General features: G+C 39.2%; 1 protein-coding gene across 1 annotated transcript in view; it reads left to right on the top strand.

Annotated features, from left to right (window-relative positions):
* Positions 1-11,303, top strand: part of crfa4 (cytokine receptor family, class I receptor 4) — a gene marked incomplete at its 5' end in the record, with an annotated part of 54,840 nt that overhangs the window by 20,935 nt on the left and 22,602 nt on the right. The window contains 1 exon segment of the mRNA XM_014021771.1: positions 6,549-6,718. Coding sequence (XP_013877225.1) covers positions 6,549-6,718 — 170 coding nt within the window.

Here is an 11,303-nt window from a genome sequence, read left to right as displayed (position 1 = left end):
GTTTAAAAATATATTACACGGACGGGGCCATTTTATTTACACACAAAGCATTCTGGGTAAATGACTCAGCCTGTAACTGAAAATGTGGATGGAGGACAACAGAGCTGCTTCATGGAAGAAGAACCTCAGCTTAGCCTGTTAGCTTTAGCGTTAGTCCCGACACTATCACCGTATACATGTATTAGCTCAGTGCTACACATTCTGCTTTCGTCACTGAGGTCCACCATCCACATGACAGAGAGGGGAACGCAAAAATGACTCAGTCTGCGACTGAAAATATGGATGGAGGACCTCATTTTAGCTTGTTTGTCGCACTAGTGCCGAGCTAATACATATAAGGCAATATAACGTGAGGGCTAGTGTGAAGGCTAACAGGCTAAACTGAGGTCCTCCATCTATATTTTCAGTTACAGACTGAGCCATTTCTACCTTCTCCTCTCTGTCAACACTCTCTGGTTTCATTTAAAAGAGACAATCGTCAGATATTTTCCAAGATTAACCTTCAGGGTGAATGTAACTCCCTAGCAGCCTCGCACCAATGACCTGGTTGATGTCATCATTTACCCAGAATGCTTTGTATGTAAATAAAATGGCTCCGTCCGTGTTAAAATAGATTTAAAAAATTTACAAAACTAAACAGACTACAGTATTTTTACAGTCTATTTTACAGTTAAAATAAATGTTTATCAAATAAAGTTTAATGTTACAACTAACTGTGGATCCCTTTTAAACAAAAAATCATGCAATGCTGAAAAATGATCAAGTTTTAGCTGTTTTAGTTCAACCTTGAAAATAACACTAGGAGCAATCTCTTATGGAAGACTCAGCTAGTACCACATCAAACTTAATATCTGTGAACTTGGCTGAAATGAAATTGCATCACCTGCTTAACAAAGAGTGAATGCTAAGAGCTAAGCGACTGCTGACATTTGCTGATGAAGCTGGAACTGTAGCTAGAACAAGCCCAACAGATACGAAACATAGAATGGTGGCAAAAAACTTAAGTGTTAGCTCAAAGATTAAACAAAACAATACACTAGCTTAAGTTTCAAATGGATAGCAAAAAGCTAAAAGTGAGCAAGCCAGATAGCACTAACTAAAAGCTTGAAACAGTAGATTAATGCTCGCAGTAGCAAAGCACTAAAACAAATAGCAAAATGTTGGTAAAATGATAAAAAAAAATCAAAACGCGAACGTAAAACAAGACGTGTCACTTGAAGTATAAACCAGACTTTATACTTCAAGTTGCACATCTTGTTCCCCATGCTGAGAGACTAAAAATTGCATGACTTCCCTCTGCTCTCCCACTGCTATCCCCTGGTGACGGCCGTCTTGTGCATTCCCCTCAGTCAGAACTATGAGATGCGGACCTTGCAGTTCGGAGCGTGTGATTGTTTAGAACTTCGTGGGTGTGTTTGTTCATGAGGAACACTGTAGCTGCTGCAGAGGAGCTGAAAATTCAATCAGCTCTGCCTTCTGCACGTTTTTTTAAGCTAGTTGTTAAAAGAGCTAGAAGAGCAGCTGATTTGATCCTATTGAACCTGAGCCTGTAGCTGATTTTCTCATTTTCACATCTTTCTTTCCATCAGAAACAGAGGAATTTAAAAAGTTTAAAAAGAAGACCTTATAATGAATGTAACAGATCTACTCCAACATGTTGCCACCTTGAGTTGCGCAATTCTAGAAATCAAGGAGGAATTCAGACCAAAGTGTTTCAGTTCCACTTTATGTAGACCCCAACTGAATGATTTAAAAGTAAAAAAATAAAGGATATGACCACCAGCGCCGGAATAGTGGGGGCCAGGGTGCCATTGCCCCCCCCCCCCCACTTTACGGCCCTGCCCATCAGCTGGTCCCACGGACATTTACAGGCTGCACCCAACGCTGACAAGTTTTGAAGGATGTCTCTCTGTCTACATACAGACAGGCACAGACAAAACCGACAGCATTAAGATCAGGACTAAATCTGTTTATAAGTCATCAGATCCACATGGTTCGGTTTTGTTGCGCAGCGCTCAGCTGACGATGCGCACATGCGTCGCAAGCTGGAGGCTGGAGTTCATCTATTTGACACTTCTGTTGGTGAAGTATTCTCCAAAGGGCAGTACAGTTCATAACTTGTACAATGATTTGAAAAGGAGAACAAGCTCTTGATAATAAGTTAATAAAGTATTTAAATGGGGAGCAGTGCACACAACCCGAACAGTCGGAGAGTTTACGCAAATTCTCCAGCTCTGGATCCGGCTGATCACGAGCCTGCCTGACACGTGCAAAAAATGTTTTGGCTCTGATCCCATCAGGGTCGACCAAATCAGCTTAAAAATCAAATAAGAATTTTCATCCGATCTCCAGATCCAAGCTGACGGGTTGTGGAGAGAAAAATAAATAAATAAAGGAGCCCATGATCCTTTACAGGTCCGGTCCAAATGCTCACCTACATTTGGCCCAGAGCAGATAACTTTTCCTGCCAGTGTTGACAAATAATTGTGTGGAGTTTGTCATTATTGTTGCTCTCCAAACGAAGCTGCAGTTTGTTGCTGCGCTGCTGACAGGTCGCTTTGGAGAAAATGCTGCCAGATGAGGAAATGTGTTATTTTCTTTATTTCCCCCCTCAAAATAAAGTTTGTTGTTAACTACATTACTTAAATCGTTTGCTTTACTCACCATCTCTTGTGTAAAAATAGCGTTCCAGCGCAGGTTTCTGACCCGCTGTTCCAAACAGTGTGGATATTATTTACGTGTTTAGTTTTTTTCATGGTCATCCATAAAGAAGTCAGATTTATTATGATCATCATTAAAACAATCACAGGTGAAAACTTCATTAATTAATTGTTGCTTGATGATGAATTAATACAGGTAAAGCTTGATTCGTAATTAAACTGTTAAAATAAAAAAGTATAATCATTGCTAATTAAACTTAGTAGACCAAMTCTGTTTTTATGAGAAAATACAACAAATGATTAACAAAAGCAGGCTAACGTCCCTCCTTTTCCTCAAAAAATGTGCCGCAAATTCTAACACTTGTGTCGATATTGATTCAGGAAATTAATGTCTGCTCCATTCATATTTATGCTCACAAGCAGCTGCTGATGAACTGAAAAGTATGTAAAAAAAATAAAAAAATAATAATAAATAAACTAAACATCTTATCCATGACTGCAGTTTGTTTTATTAAATTTTTTCATTTTCAAAAGAAAGACTTTACAGTACGCAATGAGATTACCATGTGGCAAAACTTAACGTGTGCATCTGATATTCAGAGCGCGTACGAACAGAGAGCACATTCTCACGTCGGACTCGTCAACATATTGACTCCTGGGCTCCGGGTACCGGCTGATTAACGCCCCCCGCAGACCCCCCACCTGAAAATGAATCCGGCGCCGCCGGATGTGACATGTCTCCTTTGAACCTGAGCCATCTGTTGTAGCACAGGTTAGGCAAAGAGCAGCAAAATGCTACCTAAAAGTTAAAAATACTTAAATCTTGTTGAAACTAGCAAAATGTTAGCTAAAAATATAAAAACACAAGTTAAAAATAGCAAAACCGTATCAAAAAGCTGAAAGTATAATGCAATATTAGGAATATTTTCAATGGTTAATGCAAAAAATTTAAGCAATCAGTAGCACTTATGGTACGTTTTGGGAATGACAGTCAGCTACTACTACAACAAGTCTTTGCAGTATAAGGGAAATTGAATTGTTGCCTCTGAAACTTGAAAACCAGCAGCACCCTGGGGCATTTTGTTTCGTGTGAGCGCTGTTGCTAAAACCCACCTTATTTCTGCTGTTGCACGAAGCTTTTAAGACGTCAATATCTGAGACTGAACGCCTCCTCACGTGGACTCAGACAAGTGCTGGGCGAACAGAAAACACTGGCGGTAATCAGGACAAATTGGATTGTACCTTTGACCTCGAGTTCTTTCACAGCAGCATTGATTGTTCTGTTGCTGTGTGTTGGTGGCAGCAGAAGAAAATCTGGGATTATCTGTTCAGCTGAGTTAGAAACGATGATTTCTGATTTTTAGAGGATATTTAGACACATTTTTTGACAAAATATCTTTAAATATAATCTTCATTTCATTGTCAATCTTTAAAGTCTTTTCCAGACTTGTAGTTTTTCATTAATTTGTCCCGTACTTAATGCTTTTCAACATTTAATGAGTCATTGCTGCAGAGAAAAGCAAACACCCACAGCAGTGGTATCTTGTTGAATTCTGATTAGCTGTTATATTTTTTCAAGGAATCCCACAGATTGTGTTAATTAAATTTGCAATAATTTACAGCTACGTACATTTGCCCCCACCCCNCCACCCCCCCCCCCAGCACCAGAGGCAAATGAATTAGAAAAATTAATTGAAAACTGCCTGAGCTGATCTTCTCTCAGTACCTTCAGCTGCCCATCTGTCAATTTGAAACAGTTTATGTAGGAGAATGTAACATTTTCTGCTTGTTTGGAATGAACTGGAGCTTTAGTGATGGTGTCCTCTAGAGACAGTGATATTTACTATCCATATTTTATTCAAATCACACAAAGTGGTGCAAATAAACCCTCATTAGTAAAACATGAATGCTTAGTAATGCCAAACATGTAGCAAAGAACCATTAAAAAATAACAAGGTAGAACTCGATGGCAAAGCATCAACTGGTATGCCTCTGCCTGCCCTGGACTCGTCTGCATTTAAATCACTGGGCATGCATGCAGTTACCTGTTTACCTTTTGTTTTTGGACTTAAATATTCTAAGAAGTATAACTATACCAACAATGTGTAAACATGACCTCGTCTTTCATATTTACTGTATCATTAATTTCAGTGACTGTTTGTTTCAGTGTACTATCCAAAATAAGGGGATTCAAGCAACAAAGATGACTTTACCTGACCTTCAGCTTTGACCCCAAAACGTTTTCAGACTGCCGTTGGGCCACGAACAATTATCATGTCAATTTTGACTGAAGTCAGTAGTCCAGTTGGAAGTTTTTTCAGTTCCGTTCAGGAGATACAGTGCACACAAGACAGGGTGATGCACAGACAGACAACCAAAGAACAGTATGCCTCCTCGGACGGAGGCATAAAAAAAATAAAAAATAAAAATACAACATGCAGAAAAGAGTTACCTCCATTTACTGCTGCTATGTTAGAATAAAAATGTTACGAAACAGATTAGTGTGGATCAGTATGCTGATGTGACATGTAGTGATGAAAAACCTCAGAGTTTGTAAGTCTTTGGAAAACAAAAATGCATAAAGAAACTTAAAAAGATAAAAAAGAACATAAAAAGAAAACAAGGATGTAAAATAGACAAAAGACATACAGTATAGAGACATGAAATGACAAAAAGCAAGTACAAGGTAACAGAAGGGGACATAGAGGGCAAAGGACAAAAATACAAAACTGTTGTATTACGAGACAAAAAACTACATATGAAGTTTGAAACATTTTCAAAAAGTTACAAAAATGAAAGGTTTTACCCATCATGTCAAAATAATATAAACTTCAGAACTTAACGAGCAAACAAACAAACTTAAAGTTGTAACGCCATCCATCCATCCATCCATCCATCCATCCATCCATCCATCCATCCATCCATCCATCCATCCATCCATCCATCCATCCATCCATCCATCCATNCATCCATCCATCCATCCATCCATCTATCCATCCATCCATACCCGTTTATTCCTTTTGGCAGGAGACAAATCTCAGATCCCCACTGTAAGAATGGTTATATTCTTTCTGTCACTTTTGTTCCTGCTGCATTAGTGGCAAACATTATTAAATTGTGCTGCTTTCTGACATGAGTGTACAGATTAGTCACAGCTACTGAACCAGATGAATGTGTTTGTGCCAGCTAATAATTAGCTTTGTTAGCTTAGTGAATCTGATGCTGTTACAAAGCTGATAGCGGGAGCAAATAATAAGCTGAAGGTAAAGAGGTACTGCAGTATTAGTGACTCTACCCATTTGATTTTATTCAAATAAAACCCATCTTTATGCAAAAATACATTTTTATTCAATTATTTTTAGTCTTGTTGTCTATAGCTTAGCTACATCTGCAGTGAACTTCAGAGTTCCAAAACTTTGTCGTGACTCAGTGGTTCTCAATTCCAGTCCCCATGGCCCACGATCCTGCATGTTTTAGTTAGAACTGAAAGACCAAGAAAATGGGAAACAACTAAAACCTGCAGGGTAGTGGGCCATGAGGACCCTGTTGCTAACTGCTGAGCTGCTCCTGCCGTTTATCAAAGCATCTATGGTTAAAATGCAGCAAAAGGCTGTTTGTGCTCAGATCTCATTTACAGAAAGCAGTTAGCAGTTAGCTTCTTGACTCTGTAAGGATTTAGTTTATTTCAGTGTCTGAATGTAATCAGCTTTAAGACAATCTGTTTCTTTCTGACCTTCCTAGCTTGGGCTAGAGGTTAGAGCCCAAGCTGCTGCAGGAAGTAAACACCTCCAGTCAACTGCTCAAACACATCTTTTAACAATACACATCAACTTTTAATAAAAGGAGCGAACCACTTGGTGTTAGAATCTTTTCTTTGCTTTTTTGCAGAAAGGGGCCCAAAAAGGAGTGTCCGGATTACGTTTCTGCCGGCCCGAACAGCTGCCACTTCAACAAGCACCACACAGCCGTCTGGCAGATCTACTGCATGAATGTAACAGCCATCACCGCCCACAGGAACTACACCTCCCCGCAGTACTGCGTGGACGTGGCCGACATTGGTTTGTTTCATTTTAAATCGGTGGTATTATGCATTTTCCAGGCACATAGTTTAATACTATACCACAATCAAGTTACCTTCTGTTGTTATAAAGATGCTGTATATATCAAAAAGAACTTGAATTTTTCCTTGAAATTGGCATCTACCTCTTTAAAGTTGCAGTAATGAGTTCTGAGAAAACAGTGGATTTAACCTGAAAATTCAAACTAGTTCATCTATTCATCACCTCCCTGAAAGATGCTCCTATCCTTTTGGTGAAACACGGTGTTTAGAAGAGTCAGGTGATGAATTAAATGCTAAGTTTTTATACTTGAGCTAGAAAGAAGATTTTTTTTCAATGTCATCATGGGGATCAGGAGGGATGGTCCTGTGGCTCTGGGATGCTGGATTCTCCTGCAGGAGCCCAGTAAAGTCCTGAAACCCCCCAGTATGACAGGGTTGTATTTTCTGAAAAGTGAGTCTATTCTCTTCAAATCTGGACCGACCCTCTTCTCTGATGGCCTACTTTGACATGTCTAAGGCCCAGGGCAACACTTCTGGCAGAAAGTCAAAAATTTTTAAGAGGCCTCCTAGGACCATGGGACCAAGACTGGACAGGTCACCCAGGGCCAAACCTAATGAGAGGGGACTACAGCTGCCTTTGTGAGTTCAAAACAGCTTGACTGTCTGTTAGCAACTGTTAGCAATGTTTTATGATGTCAACATAATTAACTTATCTCAAGAAAACTGTTTTTGTTATCGCAAAAAAACAATGGAAAAAATTACACGCGGAAAACTGTTGCTCTCGGTTTCTATAGATACTTTAGTGTCACGGTTAGATATTTTTTGATACAAAAAAAGAGAAATTTCCATGACCTTCTTCACTTTATTAATTATGAACATTTTTATCCTCAAAGGTTTTTAAATTAAACGTGCTGATATTGCAAGGTTCTCAGTGGATCTGTGCTTGACAATGCAGCCTAGGTGGAGTAGTCGAACACAGATCCACTGATCCTTCAACACAGAGCATCTTCAGAAGACATGTTGATAAAGTAAATTTTTAACATCTGTATTGTTCGATACAGCACTGTTTGATACGGTTCGATACGGGTACATGTGTTGTTGCACACCTACTAACTAACTAACTAACTAACTAACTAACTAACTAACTAACTAACTAACTAAGTAACTGTCTGTCTGTCTGTCTGTCTGTCTGTCTGTCTGTCTGTCTGTCTGTTTGTTTTTATCTATCTATTTATATCTATCTAATTCAGTTTATTTATGTAGCACTAAGTCACAACATACGTTTCTCAGGACACTGTACATGAAAAGAACAATCTAAAGGCGAAGCCAGCAGATTGTGTTGAATCACTTCATCACAGTTTCCCATCCTGAGCAAATGGTAGAGAGGGAAAAACTCCCTGCTAATCAGGAAGAAACCTCCAGCAGAACCAGACTCAGGACAGGCGGCCCTCTGCCTCGACCGGCTGGTTGGAGGACAGGAAAGAGACACGGAGAAACACAGAAGAACTGGTCCAGGTGCACCTACTTCTGGAAAAGAGACAAAAAGAAAAAACATGTTATTGATAGAAATAATTACAACAAACATGTGGAGAAGAGAGATTAAAGACAACAGCAGAGTGAGGAAATGTGCTCAGTTTGTGCTCCAGCAGTCTAAGTCTATAGCAGCAGAAATGAAGAATAACTCAGGAAACCTAAGTCTAACTATAGGATTTATCAAAAAGGAAAGTCTTCAGTCTAATCTTAAAGTAGACAGAGTGTCAGCCTCATAGACAGAATGTATTTTAAAAAAACAACACATTATTAGTTTTTTTTTTCCATTTTATTTTGAAATGGAAAAACCAAAGAAAGAACCATACACGGATTCAGGACCTGGGTCTTTTAATCAACCATGAATATTTCAGAACAAAAACATTTAAGAAATTAAAAAGCATTTTTTGTTTGTTTGTTCTTTTGTTTTGTCTTGTCTTGTTTTTAGCCAATCAGGAGCTCTGATTTAAACGATGTTTCAAGCAGGTTAAAAGAAAAAAGCTTGTTTAGACGCCATATTCTTTATTAATCCAGATTACATGAGCATAGATGGATGGAAGCTCTCAAAGATGTTTTTGGTATTTTTTTAAAGCTGTAAAGCTGTTGTATTGATTAAAACACTTCCAACTGAGTGAAAACTGATGCCCTGAGAAAGCTCAAGTGTTAAAACAGAAAAAGGTGTTGGAGGACGAACAGCAGAAATGTGTGAAACTCAAAGCAAGATGAAGGAGCTTCGTACTGAAGGACAGGATAAGATTTAAACAAATTGTCAAACTGTCAGTGTGTTGCTGAGAAAAAGTTAAATAATCACTCAAAATCTTTCTCAAATATCACAGAAAAACGAAACAAAAAATGTAAAAAAGAAAAAAGCAACTTGTTGGATCTAAATGTTTGATGTTCATGTTGTTCTTTCTAGTCAAGGCCTTGTATTTAGTTTGCTACCACACCAGCGTTTTAATAAACCTTTTTTTCCACCATAACTCAGTCCTGCATCCTGGGGTTCAAATGATCCAAGCCAGCTGTAACAGGAACAGGTAATTCAATGACTGAATCAGGTGTGTTGGAGCAGGGAAAGAAGTAAAACATGCAGGGTGAAAGTAATAAAAAATACTACTCATAGTTCTCAAGTAAATTGACTGTTATTGGCCACCTCTGGCAACAAACTTCCTTAAATCTGACTCTGTTCTGTTGGTGCTAATCCAGTTTAGATCACATGAAGATCTGAGCCTTGAATCTCCGTACAGAAGTGAGACACCAGCTGCTGACCTAACCTTATTTCAGAAGTCTTATCATTGAGTCCTTGAACAGCTGCTTTAATGTAACATTTAACAGGTTCCTTTACTAAATGATTGTTTTTAAAACCTATTTGTCAGATGAAAGCATGGATATAAAAACCTTTTAAGCCTGATCTCATTTCACAGCAGATGTTATATCAAAAACGTCCTCTGCCAAAACTTAATCTCATTTATTTGAAACCAAATGTTATCCAGAAGCTGGGCTGGATCAGTTGGATCAGTGTATTTCCTGAGCTTTGCTGTGCGTCTTGTGTATAACCAGAGCTGTGTGTGTGTTATTGGCGCGTGGAGCAGCCGGGCTGTGGGGATCTTTTGTTACTCTCAGATGTCAGTGTGGGTCATGGCCATTGCTCTTATCAGAATGGAGCAGACTCGCTGCAGCGGAGGTGAGCCACAGAAAGGTCACACTTTCATTATGTTAGAGCAAATCTACCCAAATGTCAAGTTCCTGAAGGTAACATTCAGATAGAGCAGACATCCCATTTTTATCAGCTTTTACTTGTTAAACCTTCATTAGATAGAAATACATGAGGTGGAGGTGGTTTTGTGTGAAATAAAGATACTGATTAACTAGTTTTACTCTCTGGAGAGCACGATTTTTAAAGATATATCACATTTTTCTTATTTATCAACCTGAAATGTAAAAAAAGAAGATTAAATGAAACAAAAACATGATGCGTGTGATAATGAAACAAACCGCATTCACATGCATGATGTTTATATGTGTACTAATCTCTCCAGGAAATTGTACCGTAGATACTTTACAAATATAGAAATGATCCAGAGAGACTGTTTTCAGTAGAATCTGGTGGAGATTAGCCTGGCCTTTGCCTTCCTATACAATTCCACTCAGTTCTAGTTTCCTTTCAGTGCTCTGTCTGGGACTTTTCCCATAGAAAAGGATTTCTTCAGTAGAATTTTACCTGGGCCAATCGGAGAACAGAAGGAGTTTTGAACGACTATATCGATTTTCTGCGCAGTATCTGCTAGTTTAGCTATGGCAGTGGAGGAAGAGAATGAAGCCAGTCCGTGTTGATGAGGCTTCCAAATCAAATTAAATTTGTCTCACAAATCCTGCAGCACTCATTTACAGCCGTCTGGTTTGGCTCGGTACTTCTCTCCTCTCAGTAAGATTGTTTACAGCGCACACAATTTCCATTTAAAAGCTGGGATACACATACACACAGAGGCCACGCCCCCAGCAAGTGATCGCTTCTCAATAGCTGAGAGTCCAGACCCTTATATGAAGCAAAGCGAAGAACAAGAGGCTGGTTTTTACCAGGTAGATAAAACATCTGAGGTTTGACAGGAAAGCTGTGGGTCAAAGGAGGGTGAGATGTCTGTTTGGCTGGGGGCAGGAGAGGAGGAAGATGAGCTTGTTCCTGAGCTGAACCTGTTGAAGAATGTGTTCAGCTCATTTGCTCTGTCCAGACTTCCATCCATCTGATTCTCCTTTTGCTTGAAACCTGTGGTCTTCTTCATCCCTGACCACACATCTCTGATATTGTTCCTTTTCATTTTACTCTCCAGCTTCTTTCCATGCACCTCATTACTTTAACTGATCTGGACTTTTGAGCTGCTTCTGCATACTCGTCAATAACTCCCTGTCTCGATCCCTAAAGGCTCATTTTTTTCTTGTTTAACAGTTCCTTAAGCTCACTGGTGATCCAGGACATATTAGTGAAGCATCTCACTGTTCTGCTGGGGATGGTGTTGTCCTCACAGAAGTTTATATAGTCAGTCACACACTCAGTCATGGCA

Source organism: Austrofundulus limnaeus, unplaced genomic scaffold, assembly GCF_001266775.1.
Source record: "Austrofundulus limnaeus strain Quisiro unplaced genomic scaffold, Austrofundulus_limnaeus-1.0 Scaffold305, whole genome shotgun sequence".
Taxonomy (NCBI): domain Eukaryota; kingdom Metazoa; phylum Chordata; class Actinopteri; order Cyprinodontiformes; family Rivulidae; genus Austrofundulus; species Austrofundulus limnaeus.
This window is presented reverse-complemented; position numbering and strand designations above follow the sequence as displayed.